Source organism: Dama dama, chromosome 10, assembly GCF_033118175.1.
Source record: "Dama dama isolate Ldn47 chromosome 10, ASM3311817v1, whole genome shotgun sequence".
Classification (NCBI taxonomy): domain Eukaryota; kingdom Metazoa; phylum Chordata; class Mammalia; order Artiodactyla; family Cervidae; genus Dama; species Dama dama.
Window position 1 is genome coordinate 15516796 of NC_083690.1, and position 24556 is coordinate 15541351.

Sequence of the window (24556 nt, forward strand, 5' to 3'; positions counted from 1 at the left end):
GTGGTTCATAGGTTACGAATCCACCTTCAATGCAAAGGATGTGGGTTCGATCCCCGGTTGGGGAACTAAGATCCAACACAACATGGGATAACTAAGCCTGTGTACCACGACTAGAGAGCTGGCGTGCTGTAACTAAGAGCCTACATGTTGCAACTAAGACCCAACACAGCCAAGTAAATAAATAATGAATTTAATAATAAATAAATAATAAAATTAACAACTTTAATGTGGAGGTCAACCTCTTCTGTGGACTCAGGTGTTGCCAGTTTGCATTTTCTTGTGTAGATAACATGGTCACAGAAATGACAAAAGAATAGTCACCACTCCCAGGTCATAAGAGCTGGTGGGCAGCAAAGCAGCAAAGTGGACAGGCTGCCCAGATGGTACGGGTGGCGAGGGCTGGGGTCTGGGGCAGTGGTTGAAAGCATGCACTCTAGTGTTAGGATGTCCTGAATTCAAATCCTAGCTTCATCTTGCAGAGCCTCAGTTTCCCCATCTGCAAGATGGAGAGATAACAAAGTACCTGCTTCACGAAATTTATATCAGGAGAGATGCTGCAAGCCACAGGCCTGGCCCAGTGGGTGCTAAATAGCAGTTGACTGGTGGCCATCAAAGACGTGACCATCCAGAACCTGCGAATGTGACCTTATTTGAAAAAAGATCCCTGCAGAGGCAATTAAATGAGATCACCTTAGATTAAACTATGTGTGTGCACGTGCATGCTCAATCATGTCACACTCTCTGCAACCCCATGGACTGTAGCCCATCAGGCTCTTCTGTCCATGGGATTCTCCAGGCAAGAATAATGGAGTGGGTTGTCATTTCCCCCTCCAGGGGATTGTCCCCACCCAGGAATCAAATCGAGTCTCCTGTGTCTCCTGCATTGGCAGCTGGATTCTTTACCATCAGCACCACCAGAGAAGCCCCTAGATTAAACTGGTGGGCCTTAAATGCAGGAGACCTGAGTCCAATCCCTGGAGAAGGGGATGGCAACCCACTCCAGTATTCTTGCCTGGGTAATCCCATGGGCAGAGGAGCCTGGTAGGCTATAGTCCATGGAGTCGCAAAGAGTTGGAAATGACTGAGAGACGAACACTAAACTGGTCCTAAATCCAGCCACAAGTGAGCTGATAACAGAGAGAAGAGAAGACACATGGAGCAGAAGAAACATGAAGAAGGCAGATTGGGGTGATGCGTCTACAAGCCAAGGACTGCTGGCAGCCACAGAAGACAGGTGACTGATGTGGGATGGATTCTCCCTCAGAACCCCTGGAAGAAACCACCCCTGCCCACACCTTGGTTTCAGACTCCTGGCCTCTAGAACCATGAGAGAGTAAACTCCTGCTGTTTTAAGCCACCAAGCAGGGGGTCATCTGTTACAACGACAGGAAACGAATATGCCACCCTTACTGCTGAGAAGCAGGAAACGGGTTTCTCAACATGTAACAGATGCACCTGCACACAGTATGTGCAGAGGGTGACCCACCTACCAAAGCAGGAGACGTTAAGAGACACAGGTTCGATCCCTGGGTTGGGAACATCCCTTGGAGTAGGAAACCTACTCCACTATCCTTCCCTGGGTTGGGAACATCCCTTGGAGTAGGAAACCTACTCCACTATCCTTCCCTGGGAAATCCCATGGACCAAGGAGCCTGGCAGGCTACACTCCATGGAGTTGCAAGGAGTCAGACATGACTGAAGCAACTTAGCGCACAGGAAACTTTTAAAACGTTTCCATAGTTAGGGACTTCTACTAATTTACTTGAAATAGTATAACCAGGACACACACTTAGTGATTTTACAGAAATTGTTGTTTAGGACAAAGTCCAGAATGGATGGACCTGTGGAAAGCTACTCTCTGCATAAAAATATTCAGTCAATGATGCTATAGGTGGAACCCAGAAGCGGCATCAATTGTGAATGACTGACATCTGAAAATGGACCTCGATAGCCTCAGGGAGGATCTGAGGGCAGGAACGCTGGAGTTAGCTGCTGGGAATTCACATTCTGGCTGTGTTATTAGCATCTGTGTGACTTCAAGTCAGGTACTAGCCTCTCTGGGCCCCCACTTTGCCATCTGAAGGCCCATAAGAACACCTACTTCATAGGACTGTCATGAGGGTTAAATGCATAGTACCTAAACCCAGGGGCTTCCCTGGTAGCTCAGCTGGTAAAGAGTTCGCCTGCGATGAGGGAGACCTGGGTTTGATCCCTGGGTTGGGAAGATCCCCTGGGGGAGGGCATGGTAACCCACTCCAGTACTCTTGCCTGGAGAATCCCCATGGACAGAGGAGCCTGGCGGGCTACAGCCCTTGGGGTCGCAGAGAGGTGGACACGACTGAGTGACTAACACAGCACAGCACGCGGCAGCTAAACCCAGACGGTGCTCAATAAACAGTAGTTGCTATGATGTCATCATGATTACGATGGTCTTGCACTGCTGGCTACCTCTCTGTGCAAACTGGGGCAAGTACTTCTCTCTTGCTGAGGTCCAGGAGCCAGAGGAGACTGGTCACCTGGGCCCTCATGCAGCTCCAGGGCTCAGGCCTGACAGCACCCTCAGCTCCCCATTTTCCTTTGACCTTTTTGGGGAGACTTGGGAGCAGCCCTAGATTTATAATCAGGGTTGGTATACACACTGGTCTAAGTCCATGCCCCATGGGCATCAGTCCTTTGTCCACTCTCATCTTTTTAAAAAGTATTTATTTATTTTAATTCATTTACTTATTTGGCTGTACTGGGTCTTAGTTGCAGAATGCAGGATCTTCAATCTTCATTTCAGCATGCTGGATTTTTTATTTTTAGTTATGGCATAAAGGATCTTTAGCTGAGGCATGCAGAAGCAGCATGCAAACTTTTAGCTGTGGCATGTGGGAACTAGTTCCTTGATGGGGGATCAAACTCAGTCCTCCTGCATTGGGAGTGTGGAGTCTTAGCCACTGAACCACCAGAGAAGTCCCTGAACACCCTCATCTTTTTCCTTTTAATTTTTAAATCATATTTATATATATATTTTTATTATTTATTTTGGCTATCCAGGTCTGAGTTGTGCCACACGGGATCTTCAATCTTTGTTGCAGCGTGCGGGATCTTTCGTTGTGGCATGCAAACTCTTAGTTGCAGCATGTGACTTTAGTTCTTGGACCAGGGATCGAACCCTGGCCCCCTGCACTGGGAGTGTGGAGTCTTAGCCCCTGGACCACCAGGGAAGTCCTCACCCTCATCTTAATGCTTGCTCTATAGGCATACCAGGGCTTCCCAGGTGGCACTAGTGATAAAGAACCTGCCTGCCAATGCAGGCAGGTGGAGACCTACGTCTCCTACATTGGGACTGTGGAAATCTACCCTCTGCGTAAAAATATTCAGTCAGTGATGATATAGATGAAACCTGAAGCAGCATCAATGGTAAATGACTGACACCAGAAACGGATCTAGACAGTCTCTTGGAGGATCTTGGGGCAGGGGCACTGGAGTTAGATGCTGGGAGTTCACACAGCTGCTAATAACCCAGCCAGGACATGAACTCCCAGCAGCTAACTCCAGTGCCCCTGCCCCGAGATCCTCCCAGAGACTGTCTAGATCCGTTTCCAGGTGTCAGTCATTTACCACTGATGCCGCTTCAGGTTTCATCTATATCATCACTGACTGAATATATTTATGCAGAGCATAGATTTCCACAGTCCCATTGTAGGAGATGTACGAGACGTGGGTTCGATCCCTGGGTTGGGAAGATTCCCTGGAGAAGGAAATGGCAACCCACTCTAGTATTCTTGCCTGGAGAATCCCATGGACAGAGGAGCCTGGAGGTCTACAGCACATGGGGTCTCAAAGAGTCAAACGGGACTGAAGTGACTTAGTATGCACACAGCATGCTACAGACATAGCATCTACTCTATTATTTATTTATTTTCAAATGACTAGCTAGGTTGTCTGCAAGTGTGCTCAGTTGCTCAGTCATGTCCCAGGCTTTTGTGACCCCACAGACTGTAGCCCGCCAGGCTCCTCTGTCCATGGGATTCTCCAGATTAGAATACTGGAGTGTGTTGCCATTTCCTTCTCCAGTACTCTTGACACTCAACACTTTTCCTTACATTCACTTCTCTTTCCTATGATTTACTTTAGTAGGAAACTTTATCTTAAGTGAAAAATCAGCTTTCCTTGCCATAAATAGATGGCCACTATAAAAATAGATACATGGAAAATAACTCATATTATCAAATGCTAGCAAGAGGCTGGGACATGCCCAGGGTGCTAGACCTGGGGTCTGCTTTCCAGGATTAAAAGGGTGAAGAGCAAGTGCCAGGGAGGGGCTGAAGACCACGTAGATGCCAAACTGCTCCTCTCTTTGAAAGTAATCAGACGGACTGAAAAGGACTAGAGAAGGGACCACCACCTCATGGAGGGTTTCTGCGTCACTCATTGTCTAAAAAACGAGTCCACATTGTAGAACATTCTGGGTTCCTTCTAACCTTGTTTTCCATACCTTGGTTCTCACATAGATTTTTTTTTAAATTTATAGAACAAAACCCACCTTCCCACATACAAAAACAGCACAGCAAATCACAAAGTGGGGTTTGGGATTCCATGAGACCCAAGAATGAATCCCAGCCCCATCGGTGACTTGCTGTGTGTCTCTTGCTGTGTGTGTCTTTGTTTCTCTGTGCCTCAGTTTCTTCATTTGCAAACTGCGGTAACAACAGTCATCTCCTAGGGTTGTTGCAATATTAAATAATGTACATAAAGCACTTAGCAGATGGTTTTGTCCCCTGATGTCTTCACTTTAAATATATTAGAAGCATTTCCACATAAAGCAGTGTCAGAAAGGACCCATTGTTTTCTTTCATAAGGTCAAACAATAATTGAGTAAATCTTCCATCAATTAACACTTTAGCTTGTTCCAGTTTTTTGTTATGTACGTAAAACTGAACATTCTGGTATATTTTTGGTACACTTTTTAAAATGGAAAATTTACCAAATACCTGGCCCAAAGCAAGAACTTAGTTATGAGTTGTATTTTTTTTAAAAGCAAAGATTAGAAGTAAAATTAACTCATGTTCCAAATAAAATGAATCATTCTTGGAGAGCTGATGTCATTCAGGAAGGGATGCTGTTAGCACTGGATTCTGAAGTGGGATCCCAGCCAAAAGCCACAAACACCCCCCATCTGTTATCTGACTCATGGAACCTTCTGCTTTTCAGCCTCAAGTTATCTCTGGAGGAGCTGCCTGTCCTACAAAATGTAGTTGCCCTGCATTTTGGCAACTGTAGCCATCGTTCTGGGGCTTCAAAGAGGGTGAGAACTTGGCAAGAAAGGGAAAATTTCCATAGTCTTGTCCTGGTGTTTCCCAAAGAGATTAATCTTAAATATTGAGGCACATCTAATTCAGAAGGAAAAGTGTTTCTTGCACAGTATGGAAACCAGGAACGTCTCTAGAAGCTTTCCTAGTCTGAGGACCAAACGTGTTTCTTGGTCTTTGGTATGATGATATTGATCAATGCTGACCCATCACCAGAACTGCCTTTCCGGGAAGAACCCAGGTACACCTCTGCCACAATTACTTTCCCTCCCCTCCACCCACATGTTCTTGATGAGGCCAATAACCTCTCTACCTCCAGATTCAAGAATGGAATAGAGACTGGAACAAAGAGACATAATAGAGCTTTCTACAACCCTGGCTCATTGTGAGTAGTTCAGGATTATGCCTGTCAACCTAGGCAATGAGACTTCATTAATGCACTCAGGCAAGGGATCCACTCTGCTCATTTCTGCTGGACATAAACCCAATGGATGTAAGGGCTGGAGCCACAACAGCTATTTTGTTGTCAAGAAACTACCACCTACTTAAAGACAAGGTTATTGAGACACCAGGTTCCAAAGACATTCTTCGAGTCCCAAGAATTTGCTGTTCATGAAACCAGTATCCCTGAATTTTCCAGCTACATGAATGAATCATTTTCCTTTTTGCTTAAGCCAGTTTGGTCAGTTGTAGCCAAAAGAGGCCTAACGCAGCCACCTTTCTAAGACAGCAATAAGCCAGGCAAAGTAATATTAATTTTCCTTCTTTTCCTTTTTTTTTTTTTTTTGAGTGGGGAATTCAGAGAGCAGAAATCTGTCCCGACCAAAGACAAGTCCCTAACGTATTCCCGTGGTACTGAGGCAGGAAAGGCAGGGCTGGGCCCAAGGACGGTCTCCTCAAACACAGACATCAGGTGGAAGGCAAAGCCACCTCCTTATTTTGCACTTAATCAGGCCATACTTCATGGAGGAACAGCATTAGCACAGAAACTCTGTAACTATGAGCAAGAACCTCTGACCAAGAAAACTGTGGCGCATACGCAGTAAAACTGCATGGGTTGCCAACGACCCTATATGCCCTTTCATGTGTGGAGCCTGACTAGTAAAGGAAAATTTAAGGGAATTCAGCTCTTAGGGCTCATGAACAGGGGCTTCGAGAGATGAATGCTCAGGACCAGGGACTGATGTTACTGGATGCAATCCAGGCCGCACTTCAACCTTCCCCTCAATGAATATTCCCCCCCTGATCAAAAAGACCCACCTAGTCAAAGGGCTAAAAATAAAAGGGGGATCAAAAAAACCCTGCAGGGCACCCCTCATTGGCGAGGACACCTACACTCTGTGTTGAGTGTGTAATTTTCAACTCTGCCCTAAATAAGCTGCTTCGCTGCTCACTATGCTCCTCAGCCTCAGCGTGTGTGTGTTCATTTTATTTTTTTTCTCCTTAGTACCTCATGTTCTTTACCCAAATTCTTCTGGACAAGTTGAACAAGAGCCTGGACTTCTGATAAAGCATTTTTGGGGTCAGTACCCAGAGCAGGAACCCAGAGTTGGCCAAGGTGAAAAGACTTACACAGCTGCTCCTCCTCAGTGAACCCCATGATGGCCATGGCCTCCACGGTCTCATTGAACATCTCATCGTCCTGGGCGGCCGGGATGGGCACAAAGCCATTGGAGAGGAACGTGTAGTTGTTGAAGCCTTCCAAAAGCAAGTCATCTGGAAGGAGAGGAAGACAGGGCAGTGGTCAGGAAAGACACGTCCACTCTGAACAGGAGACAGGAACCTGATAAAGGGTCTGGTCCATCATAATTTCTTTCCCTTTCCCGAGACTTGGACAGTTCAAAGCTTCCTCTGTTTCATTGCATAGAAGCAATCACTAGCCATCACCCGCCTCTTACAGTGGGGAAGCTTGTGCACCACCCCAGCATGCCCGGCAACTGAAATCCAGCCTGGGCCCTACTTCCTCAGCTGTGGCCCCTGACAGGACGGTGGCATCTACTCAGAGGAAGGGACATCTTTAGCTCAGTTGCCCAAAGGTATCCTGCCTTCAGGAACAAAGCTGTCTGAAAAGTTAGATTAATCTTTATCCATCCATTTATTAAACTTTTATCAAAATTAAACATGCACATTTTAAATATCAGTGACTGAGCTACAGATATGAAGCTGGTACTAACAGCCTGAGAAATGCAACTTGCAGCTTCTGGTCATCACTGGTTGAATAGAATTTGACAGGAATTTCACGAGCATCCCAAGGAAGGAGAAAGGCACCCTTGTTTTGCAACCTTCATCAGCATTTGTTCTTGAAGCACCCCAGTTTTCCTTCTCTAATAATCAAATAATTCTCTGGCCATATATGACTTAACTGTATCTTTTTGGATGTCTAGTTAGCACTGTGATTTTTGTTCTATGTATGTTGTGTAATAGTTGATTCTGTCCTATCCTTATAAAACACGTTAAACTTAACAAATACTTTATGAGAAAAAAATAAATTACTATCAAAAGTTTATAATAAAAATACCATTGCTTGTCCCAGCCTTTCTCCAACTCCTACCTATAGTAGTTACCTACAGTAACTTCTTTTTATCTCTTTCAACTGTTTTTTCCTGGTAGTTATCACTATTTTTCTATATAATAGGCTTACTATATACTATATTTATATATCATATCAATGGCTACTTCTAGATATGAGTTAGATACTGCCCATTCACTTCCTGCTATGATAGAAAAAGATTTAGTGTTCTTACAACATCCTCCCTCTTCTCAAACTATTTCTAGCAATCACTGTGTGCCAGGTTACTTTAGTCATGCCCAGCTCTTTGTGACCCCATGGACTGTAGCCCTCCAAGCTTCTCTGTCCATGGGCTTCTCCATGAAAAAATACTGGAGTGGGCTGCTATTTCCTGCTCCAGGGGATCTTCCTGACCCAGGGATTGAACCCGTGTCTCTTAGGTTTTCTGCACTGGCAGGAGAGTTCTTTATGACTAGTGCCACCTAGGAAGCCCCTGTAATAATAGACAAGGCTTATATCAGGAGTTGGCATATCTGGTCTGCTGGTTGTCCTTATAAATAAAGTTTTATTGAAACACAGGCACCCCCATTTCCTTGTCTATTGTCTATGGCTGCTTTCACGCTACAATGGCAGCCAGAGTTGAGTAGCTGCAATAAAAACCATGCGACTCTCAAAATCTATACGGACTATTCGGCCCTTTAGTAAAAACATTTGCCAACTCTCTGCTCATGACATTTATTAAATATTGTTCTCTATAAAGCTGTATTCTGTAGTTACATTCCTTTGCTGTTATTCACCCCTTTCTCCCTCAAATTTATAATTTATTCTCTTTTTTTCTTACACCATTTGCTTTTATGACAAACTCCAATATATCAAGTGTCCTCTTCCAGATCAATCGTTAATTAGGCTGGATTTGATTATACTTTTGGAGGGAATTCAGCAAGATGCTTTACATTTTAAGCGAAGGGCTTTCATGGGTCAAGTCACTTGGAAGCTGCTTGATAAAGTCGAGGTTAAATTGATCCAAGACGCCAGTTAACTCAAGCCTTTGGATTAACTGAAATGCTTGATTAAAGTCACAAGGATCTGAGTCTTTGCCAAGATTTCATTATCCAGACCGAGGATATCTTTTAAAATATTCAATTCTCTCTAAAACCCTAACCTCTTCTCAAACCTATCATCAAGTATACACGTGGTTCCTAGGAATTTTAGTTAGCCTTATCCCTGCTCTATTTCTGGAAGACTGGAGGCAAAGCACAAAACTTGAATCCGTTTCCAAACAACCAGACTGTTGATTTTGGTGGTACAGAGATGGAAGAAAAATATAAACATTTCTTTCTGGGCCACCCCACAGCATCTGTGCTGTAACAGCTAGTTTACCTATTTGCCACTGTGTAACATCCATTCCACTCCCCCCTTTTACCGAAAATTGCTCCAGATGCCAAGTATCAAGATCAAATCATGAATGCTGCTCCCTCTAGTGGTGGAAGGTTACAAATACACCTCATCACAGCAAAGGTACCAGTACACTCATACTTTTGGTAATTTTCTAAGCAAAATAACTAACCCCAGGTGACAAAACTGATGGGAAGCAAAATTTGTACTGTCCTCCTAAAATTTAGGGTTTAAACTTATTACTATAATGTAGAGCATACTGTGTACCTATATTGACAGGTATGTTCCTTTTTTCAGAATTTTATATATTCTTGTAAGTTAGTAAAGATTAATTCTTCTGCATGCCTAGAACATATGTAATTTCCTACAGGATCCTGGCATTCAGTATAGTGTTTCTATATGAAAAATGTTTTTCTTACAACAGAGAGCAGCAAACTACAGCACAGTGCATATTCCTATTTTTTATAAGTAAAATTCTACTGTAATACAGCTGTGCCCACTGGTCTAGCATTGCCTATGGCTGCTTCTGCATTTACAAAGGCAGAGCTGAGTGGCTGTGACAGAAACCATGTGGCCTACAGAGCCTAAGAGATTTACTATCTCATAGTTGACCTTGCCCTTCGAAAAGGCCACTTCAGTTACTTTCAAAACAGGTATAATGAAAAGTGCTTGGTTCCACTACAAAATTCCTTATGAACTCAGAATGCATCTTAAATACCTGCAAGTTTTATAAACTTGCAAATATGGCGCCTGTCTTTTTAAAATTATTTATTTAATTTACTTTTGTCTGTACTGGGTCTTTGCTGCTGTGTGTGGGCTTTCTCTAGTTGCAGGAGCGGGGGCTACTCTTTGTTGTGATGCACCAGCTTCTCATTGTGGTGACTGCTTTTGTTGCAGAGCACTGGTTTAGTTGCTCCACGGCATATGGGATCTTCCCAGATCAGGGAACGAACCTGGGCCCCCTGCATTGGCAGGCAGATTCTTATCCACTGCGCCACCAGGCAAGTACCTGGCAATTGTCCCCTCCTAGAAGACAGATTGTGTCTATTTGGACTTGCCGTCATCCAGTCTAATTAGTAATTAATTAATTATTTCATGCCTAACTGAAACTGACATCTGCTATGCCACACAGTAGATGCTCAGTAAATGAAGATGACTGACAGAAGCCCCACTCACTCACTCAAAGGAGATGAGGAGATGCTGCCCAGAGATGTGTAACTCTTTCCCTGGCACAATCCCAGACTCTGTTTTAATAGTTATCGATTAACCCTGGAAAATGACGGAATGGAGGGCTAAGGTCTCCCAGCACACGTCCTTGCTGATCACTTACTTCGCATCTTCTCCTTGGCTCCAGCAATCAGATAGTAAAAGATATGGAAGGTCCTCTCGTCTCGGGCTTGGCGAATCGCACGTGACTTTTCCAGCAGATCTGGTTTGAGAGGAGTTAAGAATTCTAGAACTGCCATGCTGGAGAAGACTCTTCAGAGTCCCTTGGACAGCAAGGAGATCAAACCAGTCAATCCCAAAGGAAATCAACCCTGAATATTCATGGGAAGGACAGATGCTGAAGCTGGAGCTCCAATACTTTGGCCACGTGATGTGAAGAGTCGACTCACTGGAAAAGACCCTGATATTGGGAAAGATTGAGGGCAGGAGGAGAAGGGAGCAACAGAGAATGAGACAGTTAGATGGCATCACCAATTCAATGGACATGAATTTGAGCTAACTCCAGGAGATAGTGAAGGACAGGGGAGCCTGGAATGCTGCAGTCTATGGGGTCACAAAGAGTTGGATATGACTGAGCTACTGAACAAGAACAATATAGAATTAATTCCAGGGATACCACACATGCTTCTCTTGCAGGGAGATGACCTTCCTCCCCAAGCCCTGGCACATCAACTGCTGGAGGGGAAATCTCCAGAACCCGGGAGAAGCTCCCTGGAGAGTTTCGAGGACTCTGATTGCTGAGGCAGATCAACCCATTGGTCCACATGAGCTGACCTTCCAGTTCTGGCTCATAGATCCAAAATGAGACCACTAGATGCTGCTGGCTGGCCCCAGTGCCAGAGAGAAGTGAGGGGGACAAAGGGTGTTAAAAAAGTATAAAAAGACAGGAGTCAAGAGGCTTCAGGATGGAAGACTTCTGGTAGGGGCATGAATGAGACGTTTCCCCAACAACCATCACCAACTTCTCTTCTGTCCAGTGAACTGTCTTTAGATATTACAGAGTAAAAATAATTACATCCTCTATGGTCTGTTAATCCCTGTGCTGAATGTTGACATGCATTTTCTCGTTTGCTTTCCTTTCTTGGAATACAATTGCTTTACAATATTGAGTTCGTTTCTGCTATACAATGAAGTGAATCAGCTATAAGTATACAGTTATCCCTTCTCTGTTGGATCTTCCTCCCACCCACCTCGGTTCTTCACAGGGCACCGAGCTGAGCTCCCTGTGCCTTACAGCAGGTTCCCATTAGCTGCCTATTTTACACGTGGTGGTGTGTATATGTCAATCCCAATCTCCCAATTTGTCCCACTCTCTCTTCTCCCCACTGTGTCCACCTGTCCGTTCTCTATGTCTGCATCTCTATTCCTGCCCTGGAAGTAGGTTCATCTGTACCATTTTTCCATTGTCTCATTTAAACCTCACAAACTATCCTAGGAACTAAGAGTGAATATTGTTGGCATTTTCAATACAGGGGAAACCGAGGCCCAGGGAAGCTCGGGGAAGGCTCATTTCCCAGGAGGACAGTTAGGAAGCAGCGAAGCCAAGTGTTTGCAGTGGCCGAAACTACCTCAGCCGAGGGGCTGGGCTTCAGAGAGCTGGGTGCCAGTTCTGGCTGGCTGAGTGACCTTGACTCAGCTGACTAGCAACCGAGCCTCAGGATATTGTAAACACGCCCACTGATTAATCTAAGGAGAGCCGTTCTGCTGTGGGGGGAGAAGTGGAGACCATGGGGGCATGGGGATGGTGGGAGCCACACGGGTGGCTGGGTTGTCACACCAGGTGGATTTCCCACACATAAGAACTAGGTTCTACTTGACTAAAAATCTACCAAGATGCTAACCACCAAAGAATGAATAATCATTTCTTCTCTGTGTCCCCAGATCCACTGGTTTAGACTGCGTCCTCCCTGCTCTGTTATGTCAGGTCATGGGCACTAATTTATCTCCTCAAGGCCTCATAATTGTGGGCTTGCCTGGTGGCTCAGATGGTTAAGAATCTGCTTGCAATGCAGGAGACCAGGGTTCAATCCCTGGGTTGGGAAGATCCCCAGAAGAAGGCAGTGGCTAGGGCCACAAACTCATCTGTAATTCCTGAATCCAGAAACTTTGGAAAACTGAACTCAGCTGGTGGCTGTGCCTGTTCTGAGCCTACACAAGGCTCTTCATCGTCTCTTTATCCCCCATTGGAGACTAATGTGTGTTCTGCTCTATCTCATTAAGTCCTGGCCCAGCTCTGAGGAGGTGGGGATGGTGCATGGTCAGGTGACTCCAGCCATACCCTGAGCCCCCACTGGGATGCATGAGTAGGCACTGGTGGGCTGGTGGAATTCTGATTCCTTAGATTTACAGAAACAGCTTCCGGTTTTCTTTGCCAGAAGCAGGCAGTTCCTCTGGGAGAGTCCTATTTCCACTGACGTCCTATTTGTGGGCTGGAGCTGCTCTGTTCCTAAGAAGGACAAGGGGTCTGGGCTTGGCCTTGAACCCTGGCTCGATAAGGATGAAGTGAAGTACTTGTGGATAAGTGGGTGGTCATTTCCTTCTCCAGGGGATCTTGCTGACCCAGGAATCAAACCCAGGTCTCTCACATTGCAGGCAGATTCTTTACCATCTGAGCCACGAGGGAAGCTCTAGCCAGTACTTAACTAGCTCTTATTCTGTCATGATTCTAAAAGCTTTCGTGTGTTAGCTGCTTAGTCTTGTCCAACTCGTTTGCAACCCCATGGACTGTAACCTGCCAGGCTCCTCTGTCCATGGGATTCTCCAGGCAAGAAGACTGGAATGGGTTGCCATTCCTTTCTCCAGGGGATCTTCCTGACCCAGGGATCAGACCTATGTCTCCTGCCTTGCAGGTGGATTCTTTACCATTGAGCCACCAGGGAAGTCCTCTAAAAGCATTACATGAATCAGTTCACTTGAGGCAGGTATTATTAGCATCCCCATTTCACTGATGAGGCACAGAGAGGTTAAGTAATTAGCCCAAGATCACTCAGCTAGTGAGAGGTCCACCCAGAATCAAATACAGGCTGCTTGAGGTCCCCAAACCAAGGGACCAGCACACTACAAGGCTTGCTCTTAAGTGAAAGCAACCCCAGGGAAGAGGTGTTCTGGACGGCACCCAGGTGCTGGAGAGAGAGGCGGCTCTTGTGCCTTTCAGGCCCCCTGGGGGCTCTGGGCAGGAGGTGGGTGGTGCCGGGATGGGGATCCCAGGTAGCCCAGGCTCAGCAAAGGATACACGTCTCAATGTTGGCTCCCACGATGTAACCCGTGACATCGAAGTTGATGCGGATGAATTTGCCCTGCCAACAGGAAAACACAGTTCACAGTGGGGTCCCCAGCCTCATCCCTCAACCCCTCATCCCTCAACCCCATGCTGCAGGAAAGTAGGGCAAGAGAAGTCAGGGAGCATTCGGAGGGGCACCCACAAATCAGCATGGTCCCCCTCATTAATGGAATTCAGATGCAATCTTTCCTATAAATTTCTTCATGTAATTATCTTTCTGAGTCTCCTACGGAGGTCCCACTTCTTCTGCACAACAAAATGATTATTGTCTAAGTATCATCAACCACCCAAGTTCAGGGTTCCCCTGACCCCGTTAGGCCCAAGTGAGAAAGGGGAGGGGCCCATGAAGCCTGGGAAAACCGGTGTGGGAAGTTCTGCCTCACTGACTATTGGCCTTTGTGAAGACTGGAACCATGTCTGAATTGTTTGCTGTGATTCTGAGTCCAGTTCAAGGTCTGATATACAGTAGGTACTTAATAAAAATGATCCAAATAAATGAAGAGCGAGAATGATATGTGTAAAAATGCCTGTATGGATGTACACAACGAGTGCTTAATAAATGTGTTGAAACTTGCAAGTTCTTGGTACACAGTAGGTGCTCAATGCATGTTTTGCTGAATAAATGAATGAGTATTGTATACAAGTATCTAGCACTTGTATCCTAGGTGCTCAATGCTCAGTAAATGTTTACTGAATGAATTATGAATGTCAAATTCTAATAGGGAGCTGAGCATACAGCAGGTGCTCAATGAATATTTGTCACATGAATAGTGAATGAATGAATGAGGGAGTGAGAGGTTGGAACACTCACAGGGTGGTCAGTTTAAGACAGGACTGGAATCACAGAGCGAAATGCAACGCACACCTCCATCCCTTAAGCCTCAGATACCCCGTGCACACACATGCACTCTGAGTTCTTGAGAAGGCAGGAGGGGACATCGGGGGACCCAAGCCTTTTCCAGAAAACTCATGTAGCTTCACCACTTACAAATCGGGAGGAGTTGTCGTTCTTGACCGTTTTGGCATTACCAAAAGCCTCCAGGATGGGGTTTGCTTGTAGAAGCTGCTTCTCCAGCTCACCCTAAAATTCATTCACAAGCAGTTATTAGAGAAAGTGATGCAGGCACTGACGGTTCTGCCCTGGACAGAGGTTGTCAAAAAACTCTGCCCTTAACCCATGGGTTCTCTCCTGTCCTATTACCTATCCACTCTGAGACCCCAATGCTAATGTCCAGATTTTCTCGAGGATTTCAGAAGAGAAGCAAAGGGATGAGCTCTGTTATGGCTGCGACATCTGTTCCCTAGAAGATAAGGCCTGCTCATCTATGGGACATGCTGAACTCTGGCACTGACAACACGGGGATGTCATTGACATCATAGTGAATCCATGGAATTGTGCAGTGCACAACCTGCCCCGCTGTACATGGCAGTCCTGCTGCTGCTAGTGTTTGACAAGCAGCCTTCTTCAAGCTAGACCGCTACAACACTTATGAAGGCTTTAGTGCATTTTTTAAAGTTGCAATTTTTCCTTTCTCAGGACCAGTTTTCAGAAGTCTCCAAGGGAAGACAAATAAGGAATGCACAAAACCCACCAGGAATACTTTGAACCAACTGCAGAACAAAGCCTCAAAGCGAGTTGTTGCCTGAGCTCCATTCATCAGGTTAAACACAGCTGAGACTGTACACAGCCCACTGGCCCCCTCTAAGGGGGCTCCTGTGCACAAACGCGGTCACGTGATTAATTGTGGCAGGAAAGGGCCAACGAGGTAAATCATGCCAGGAAGCAATGAGCTGCTCTTTGCCTAGCCCCGCAACACGGCAGCTGCAGACTGGCCCAGCGGCTCTCCGGACAGCTCCTCCTACAGGCCAGGCTGGGAAGTGTGGGTCCTAGGGGTTTTCTCCTGTTTTCTCTGCTGGTTCCCCTGTCTGTTTTTTTTTTTTTCAGGGTAACTGGACTAGGCTAAAAAGAACCTGGGAAACATTCTAGAAAGAGAAGGTGAGGGCATGGCTTTCTCCCCTCCGCTGTGCACCAGGAGGGCACTGTGGGTGACTGTCCCTAAAGGAACAGAACAAGAAGCCACTACTTATTTCTGTGTTTATTAGTCACACAAGCCCTCCTCCTTTGCAGATTCCAAAGAAGATGGACAGGAAGCATCATCTCTCTGAAAATCACAGCCACACTGGAATCCCCATGGTTGGGAATGGTGGAAATTTACAAGGAGGGCTTTGCTTGACTAGTGGGGAGAAGACTAAAGGGGTCACTTTTGTCAACACAAACTTGGGGTCTCAGTATCCCCCGAGAAAGTCCCCTTTTTAGAACAGGAGTTCCAGCTGGTGGGGCCAAAAGATCCTTCTCAGGAGATCTGATCCAAGCCACTCATTTTATGGATGATGAGACAGTGACCCAGAGAAGTTAAGCGACTTGGCCAAAGTCACACAGGACCAAATCCCAAAGAGGCAGCCTGATTCTCCTTCTGATGCACTCATGATGCTGCTGCCCACATCTAACTAAGATGGACTGAGTGTGACCCTAGGGCACGCTAGGACCTCTTGATCTGAGGGTCTCTTTCAGGCTGGGACCCGTACACCAGCCCCCAAGCTCTGCGTTAAGAGATGAGTTTGTATATGCAGAGGTTTGAGCAGGGCCTGGGTGGGTGTTGCATAGCTGGGGCCTTACCGTGCCACCGAAGCTAGTGCATTGTGAACCCCAAGACTTCCGTTTCTGGAGCCTTGGTGCAAGCAACCGGCATGCAAAGACAGACACGCACTGCACACACATGCAGAGGTAGACACACCAGTGCACAGGGAACAGGCCTCGGGGGAGGAATTCAGGGATGATGGCAGGGCGCGGAGACAAAGGCATGCCACAGCGGTGCCATTAACTGACTGTCAATCAAGCCAGGAAAGCTTCAGGGCCAGAAGGTCCTCAAAAGCTCAACCAGACAGGACAGACATCTCCAGGGCCTTCCAATCAGGGGTACCTCGGTGGTGGACACCTTGGTGGGAAGGGTAAGGCGACGTTCGTTCTGAACTGGGGAAAATCCATTCCAGGCTAGAGGACAACCCTGGGGATTCCGGTGGGAGTCCTGCGGGTGGCGATGCGCCCACACGCCCCACCCCGCCGGGTGGCATCGGACACCCGCAGGACGGTATTTCCGTGCGTTTGTAGGTTCGGGGATCTAGCCCAGTCTACTGTCAGCTACCGGGCTCAGTGGGTGCAACAGGGGCATGCACATCTAAATACACTCCGTGCCTCCCGTCCACACCAGGAAAACACTCTCAGTTACTCACGTAGGCAAAAGATGGGCCTTGCTGTGGTTGAACAATACAGTATAAAACAAACGTCAGTATTATTTCCATCACATGTACATCAGGGTCTGGAGAATATACAATTTCAATTTCCCCCCGCCCCCAGACAGCCTGGATTCTCCAAGATCCTCCAACTGAGAAAAGCAGCAGCTTTTCTTGGATTCAATTTCCTCTCTGCTTTGCTTGCTTTCTTTTCTAAATTCTTAAGAGATTCAGACATTTTCAAAGGTTTTTTAAAATTGCTGGGACCAAAGTACACTCTTTAAAACTGCATCCGATGAGACACTGTCTGAGATACCTTCTCACATGCAGAGAAAAAAAGTGTCTGGCACATAGTAGACGCTTGATAAAGATCTGTCATTAGTCTTATTTCTTCCTTTTACTATTCTAGGGAAAGGCAAGGCAGTGGGAGGCAGTGTTTGGCCGCCACATAAACCCTGGGGCTCTTTGTTCCTTACACCATGCCAGAGGCAGTGTGGATCCTGGATCTCGGGCTTCCTGCACCTGTTGGAGGTAGGAAAGTTCCCCAAGCTACAACCGGGGCTCGCCCCAGATCCCCAAGGGCCTCCAGACAGGCTGGTCTCTGTGGCTTCTCCAGTGTCGCCTCTGAGCCCCAGAAGCTAGATCCAGAGCGGCAGGAACTGGTGACACCCCAAGCCTGCTTCAGGCCTCCACTTTGCCATCCCCCCCACCCAGTCCCAAACCTTCGGAGGGAGGCGCTGGCAGGTCCTTCCAGCAGCCCCAGTGCTTGTCGCCTCCACTGGGATAGATGAGGCCAGGCTAAGATGGAGGAGGAAAAGAGGGATGAACCCAGGAAGGGAAGATTCTAAAAACCTGCTCTTCTTTTCCTTAATCGAACTGTGTCCTTATTTGATGATTTACGATCTCTCTGTCCCATGAGTCCGGAAGCTCAGTGTTTAGAATAACTCAGATTCATGGATGGGCCTCATACTAGCAGTGCCTAGAACACAGTAGCTGCTCAGTCAAGGGCACTGGACCAAAGCTCAGATGCTGAGTGACACCCATGTTTCCATCCCCTGGGGTTCCCATTGGAGGCACATGTGGAGGAATGACAGGTATGCCTCAACACTAGGGAATTTACAGTGATTCAGTTAAGGCAGTGACTCTCAATCAGGGGAGACTGCACCCCCCAGAGGGCACCTGACTTTCTTGGTCGTCATAACTCAGGGGAGGGGCTGCTACCTGCCTCCAGTGGGGAGTGACCAGGGGCGCTGCTAAAAAGCCTCCAGGGCATAAGACAGGCCCACCACAGAGAATTATCCAATCCAAAATGACAGTGATGCCGCAAGCGAGAAGCTTTGATGTCAATCAAAACTCCTCCTCCCAGTTCACAAAACAGCAGACGATCCTGGCCAAAGTGAGGAATCGCCTAGACCCAACAGGACCACCCAGGATGAAGAAAAATCCCTCCAGTGAGCTGTCAGGGGAGGGACAGGGAAACACAGTCCTGAGTCCTTATAACATGGACCCCTGGCCTTCCCAATGGTGCTCTCTCTACCGGGTCAGCCCTCGAGCCCAAGGCCCATCTGCCAAGCTGTGGCCAGATGACAGGGGCTGCCACTCACCGTGATGCTTGTATCCTTCTTGCCCTTGTGGGAGGAGGCCACCATGGCCAGGTACTGGATGACTTTCTTGGTGTTTTCTGTTTTCCCAGCTCCAGATTCGCCTCTGAAAGACAGGAGATCAGTGACCGACCCGAACAGTAATACACTAGCAACTGATGGAATAACCAGCTGGGTGTTGTTTATCTTATCAGGTGTTCTGTGGGAATCCTCCCACAGCTCCGTGTCGTTTGCCAGATGGGGAAACTGAGGCTCCCAGAGGGGAGGAGACTTGCCCACCACTGGCAGGGAGCTGGACTAGGCTTCAAACCCTGCTCCTTATCTCAATCTACTCCTCCCGAGGGGAGGCAGGAAAGGATGTAGATGAAAAGAGTAAAAGAAAACCTGAGTTTCCCTACCAAGGTCCAAACAGGTTTATTTGGAACTGTCTACTTAAAAAAAAAAAAAAAAAAACACTTTGTTTTTTAGAGAAGTTTTAGGTTCACAGCAAAATTGAGCAAGAGGTACACAGAGTTCTTAGATCTCCCTGCCCCTTGACAACCTCCCCCACCATCAACATCCCCCGCAAGAGTGGTACACTTGCTACAATCAATGGACCCACTTTGGCGCATCATCACCCAAAGCCCACGGTTTATGTCAGAGTTCACTCTTGTTGTTGCACATTCTAGGGGTTTTGACAGCTGTATAATGATACGTATCCATTGATATAGTATCTACAGAATAGCTTTATTAAAAATTATCTACTTCAAAGACATCATTACCCTTGTTAGAGATGAGATCGGGCAAGAGACTGCCTTCCAGGATGGATGTAAGTACCTCTCAGAGTACTAAGATATAAGGTAAAAGTTTTAGAAATGCCCCTTACAAAGAAGAAGAAAGAAGAGGAAAAGAACAAGGAGAAAAAGGAGAAGCAGGAGGGGAAGGAGAAGGAGGACAAAGAGGGAAATAAAAGTGGTTATTCCATCAGCCACTGAACCCACATAAGCCCCTTCATCCTCTAGAGAGCTCACTCGAAGGGTCAGGTGGCTAGCTAATGATTTCAGCTAAATATCAAAGGATAAACCTAGTTGAAGTGAGTCATGCTAAAGTGTAAATGATCAGCAGGGTGTTGTTTGTCTTATCAAAAGAATGCTCCCAGAATATGAACAGTGGTTTTTTATTTTTATTTTTTTAATCAAAACAGCTTCTTGAACCAGCTACACCTCTCTTGGCCACCTGAGGTCACAGTGATGGAATTGTTCAATCAAAGGATTCTAGACTGCCTCTGACTCCCACTCTTCTTAGGAAAAGGGAAAGATGACCTCAACTAAATCTTTCCTCCTTTCTTGTCCTCTCCTCTGATTTTCTTTTTTTGTTTTTTATTTTTCCTTCCTTTGCCTAGACTTACATTTGCTGAGCTCACTGCATATTCTGAAATGCGCTAATTTTTTTAAAGTCTGGATTCATCTACCCCGAGGTCGGGTCAAGGTTCTCCATGCTGAACCAGCCCCACCAGTGCTAGTGTGGTGCTTGTCCTTTTTACCTAATTAGGAAATAAAATAATGAAAGAAATTAACTTGCTCTGCCAAGGGCCCATTAGTAACTTTGTTCATGGCAAAACAGAAGGAAGGAAGGGAGGAAAGAAGGGAGGGCTGGAGGGAAGGAGAAAGCAAGGAAAAAAGAAGGAAAGAGAAAGAGAAAGGAAGGGATAAAGGGAGGGAAGTAAGAAGGTGGAGGAAGGAAAGGAGAGAAAGAAGGGAGGGAGGCAGGGAGGGAGGGAGGAAAAGATACATATGCCCCGAACTGTCAGACCCAATCCCATGGGCCACCGTCCAGGAATCAAGAGTGGGGTCTCCAGGAAGGTCAAAACATCATACCACGTCTCATGGCAGTATTAACACTATCCTCTACACAATTCCTAATGGTCTTTATTCCCAATGGTCACATTATTTCACGTGGCCTCATAGGCACTTTTTGAGATGGGAGCTACTGAGGCATTATCCTCATTTTCTTGAGAAGGAAAACTGAGTTCAAAATTTTTTTTCTTTAATTTTAAGGAGAGAATTGATTTTGGTGGGGGGGGTGGGGTGGAGGCCCTGTGTTAATTGTTTCACATGCATTATCTCCTTTACCTCCCCTCCCCCAATCCTGAGGGGAGGACATATCACTTTCCTGTTATTACAGGATAGGAACTTGGGACCAGAGTGAGTAAACAACTTGCCCAAAGTCACACACCAAGGCAAGAGCACCCTCAGCATTGAAATCAGGTCTCTGGTTCCAATGTAATCAGGATTCTTCCTGTGACATTTTGCCAAGTCTGTCCATGACACAGACCCAACCCTCAAAGAACATGCTTTCTAAGGTCAGAGGGAAGGAATAGGGAATAGGGAATGGGAATTGATATTTGTTGAAGACCTACTCTAGGCTACTGGGCTCAGAAATCTTTTAATTTAATCCAACAACCTAATGAAGGAGTCATTGATTATTCCTATCACCCACCTGGGAAAACCGAGGCTCAGAGAAGTTGAAGTGTTCTAGGTCACAATTTATGTTATCACACAGATCAGAAATAGAGGAGTAAGATTTGTATATGGGTGAGGTTGATGCCAGAGCCCATGTTCTGCCCCCTACCCTTTTATTTTTAAAAGTGAGAAAAGGGGATGCAATGCAGGAATACAGAGCAAAGCCCTGACCCATCAAGGAGTTATTCCATATGTTCTGGGAGCCTTCACTTGCCTTAATAGGCCCTTATTGAAAATCTGCACAGGTACCAGTGAGCCAAGCCACTCAGTCATTTACACCTTAGTATGAATTACTTCTATTAGGATAATGTCAGAACCCTTGATAAACATCACCCCAAACGGAGGGGGCTAGGTTCTGATCAGAGGAAGAAGGAGAGAAAATCTGAGTGTGGGAAACTGCCTATGTAGCTGGTCCTGAGTCCATTCAGATCCAAGACAAGAGTCAGGAAAGCTGTGCACACACTGACCCCAGATCATTACAGCACCCCCCCTTTCCCGCCACGATTTCCTGGTCTTTCACCTCACAGGGGGGGGAAGTGAGACACAGACTCTGGGAACCTGCTTCTCCCCACGTGGCTGCTTGGCTCAACAGTCTCCAAGTTTTATTGATAAAAATAAATTGTCCTGGGAGGTTCTGCCAAAGTAAACAACCCAAGCTCCAGGCTCATGGGCGTCTGAAGATTGATGTGCTCAGGGCTGCTTCAGAAACATCAATATCTTTGCTGTTCTGACCCCAGACTCTGGGAATAAAGATGCCTTCTTGGTCAGTGCACCCTAAACTTCAGTCCTACTTTTTTTTTTTTTAAATTTTAGGCTGCACTGGGTCTTCACTGCTGCAGGCAGGCTTCAGTTGCTGAGGTGCATGGGCTTAATTGCCCTGAGGCAGATGGGATCTTCCTGGACCAGGGATTGAACCTGTGTCCCCTGCTTTAGCAGACAGATTCTCAACCACTGGACCACTAGGGAAGTCTCTCAGTCCTGTTTCTTAGGGGACTTTGTGTCCAGCTCCCTCATCCTTGAGGAAGACTTGGCCTCATGACCATATATGGCCTCCTGGCCTTGTAATTACCCTACTGCCAAGTCCTTTTAACCAGTCCAGGCTCAGCAGTTGGAAGGAGGCTACCCAATGACTGCTTAATCCCTCAGCCCCCAGCTGGGCCGGATTCATGGGTGTGTGACCTGTCCAGTTCCATGGGGACTACCCTAAGGAGGGTCTTGTGCTTGATTTAATGCTCTGATGTTGTGATCTTGAACTGCTTAATAATTTTTGAACAAGGGCCTTAGCTTTCTCATTTTGCATCATTTAACAAATCAGGTAGTTGGTCCTAGCTCCCATGGTGAAACACCATTTCTGAGTCATTTCAGCTGTGGTCTGCCCTTGGTAGCAAAGCCAAATTGTCTCTGAATCTGTCAGTCCCTAGTCCTCATGTGACTCCCACCCCTGTAAGCAGCAAAGTCCTCCAGCGTTTGTGCTGTCCAACTCCTACACATCCTGCAAAGCTCCGTTAGGCACTGCCTTTATTTTGAGTACTGCCTCGAGCTCCCCAGGCAAAAGCAGTGCCTCTTTCCCCTGCAGCATCAACCAGCAGAGCAACACAGTGGGCTCCAGGGCCAGACTTCCTGAGTTCAAATCCCTGTTCTGCCCTGTGTGATTATGGGCAAGTCATTTAACTACGCCCATGAACAGTATGAAAAGGCAAAAAGATATGACACTGGAAGATGAGCCCCCCAGGTTAGTAGGTGGCCAATATGTTACGGAGGAAGAACGGAGAAATAGCTCCAGAAAGAATGAAGAGGCTGGGCCAAAGCAGAAACACTGTTCAGTTGTGGATGTGCCTGGTGGTGAAAGTAAAGTCTGACGCTATATGGAACAATATTGCATAGGAACCTGGAAGGTTCAGTAATCTGGATGTGGTCAAGCAGGAGATGACAAGACTGAACATTGATATTTTAGGAATCAGTGAACTAAAATGGACAGGAATGGGCAAATTTGATTCAGATGACCATTATATCTACTACTATGGGGAAGAATTCCTTCGAAGAAGTGGAGTAGCCTTCATAGGCAACAAAAGAGTCTGAAATGCAGTACTTAGATGCAATATCAAGAACAGTGAATGATCTTGGTTCGTTTCCAAGGCAAACCATTCAATATCACAGTAATCCAAGTCTATGACCCAACCAGTAATGCCAAAGAAGCTTAAGTTGAATGGTTCCATGAAGCCCTACAAGATCTTCTAGAACTAACACCAAAAAAAAAAAAAAAAATGTCCTTTTCATTACAGGGGACTGGAATGCAAAAGTAGGAAGTCAAGAGATACCTGGAGTAACAGGCAAATTTGGTCTTGGAGTACAAAATGAAGCAGGGCAAAGGCCATCAGGGTTTTGCCAAGAGAACGCACTGGTCATAGCAAACATCCTCTTCCGATAACACAAGAGATGACTCTACACATGGACATCACCAAATGATCAATACTGAAATTAGATTGGTTATATTCTTTGCAGCCAAAGATAGAGAAGCTCTATACAGTCAGCAAAAACAAGACCTGGAGCTGCTTGTGACTCAGATCATGAGCTCCTTGTTGCAAAATTCAGGTTTAAATTGAAGAAACTAGGGGACAACCACTAGATCATTCAGTTATGACCTAAATCAAATCCCTTATGACTACCAGTTTCTCCAGTGACTTAGATGGTAAACAATCTATCTGCAATGCAGGAGACCCAAGTTCAATCTGTGGGTCAAGAAGATCCCTTGGAGAAGGAAATGGCAACCTGCTGTACTATTCTTACCTGGAAAATCCCATGGACAGAGGAGCCTGGCGGGCTACAGTCCAATGGGTTGCAAAGAGTCAGACACGACTGAGCAAGTAACACTTTTACTTTATGATTATAGAGTGGAGGTGACAAATAGATTCAAGGGTTATATCTGATAGAGTGCCTGAAGAACTATGGATGGAGGTTCATATCATTGTATAGGAGATGACCAAAGCCATCTCCAAGTAAAAAAAATGCAAGAAGGCAAAATGGTTATCTGAGGAGGCCTTACAAATAGCTGAGAAAGTAAGAGAAGTGAAAGGTGAAAGAGAAAGGGAAAAATATACACAACTGAATGCAGAGTTCCAAAGAACAGCAAGGAGCGATAAGAAAGCCTTTGTTAAGTGAACAATGCAAAGAAATAGAGGAAAACAATAGAATGGGAAAGACTAAATATCTCTTCAAAAAAAAAAAATTAGAGACCAAGGGAATATTTCAAGCAAATATGGGCACAATAAAGGACAGAAACAGTATGGACCTAACAGAAGCAGAAGATATTAAGAAGAGGTAGCAAGAATACACAGAAGAGCTATATAAAAAAAGGTCTTAATGACTTGGATAACCACAATGGTGTGATCATTCACCTAGAGCCTGACATCCTGGAATGTGAAGTCAAGTGGACTTTAGGAAGCATTACTACGGAC

General features: G+C 46.0%; 1 protein-coding gene across 3 annotated transcripts in view; it reads right to left on the reverse strand.

Moving 5' to 3' along the window:
* Positions 1-24556, reverse strand: part of MYH11 (myosin heavy chain 11) — a 126125-nt gene that overhangs the window by 48118 nt on the left and 53451 nt on the right. For 2 of the 3 annotated variants that reach the window (XM_061152895.1, XM_061152897.1), the window contains exons 5-10: positions 18604-18706; positions 17000-17020; positions 14697-14789; positions 13661-13724; positions 10532-10630; positions 6870-7013 (exon numbers count right to left, since the gene is read on the reverse strand). In XM_061152895.1, the coding sequence (XP_061008878.1) occupies positions 6870-7013; positions 10532-10630; positions 13661-13724; positions 14697-14789; positions 17000-17020; positions 18604-18706 (524 nt within the window). The remainder of the gene's footprint in view (positions 1-6869; positions 7014-10531; positions 10631-13660; positions 13725-14696; positions 14790-16999; positions 17021-18603; positions 18707-24556) is intronic. The other variant, XM_061152896.1, reaches the window with a different exon arrangement.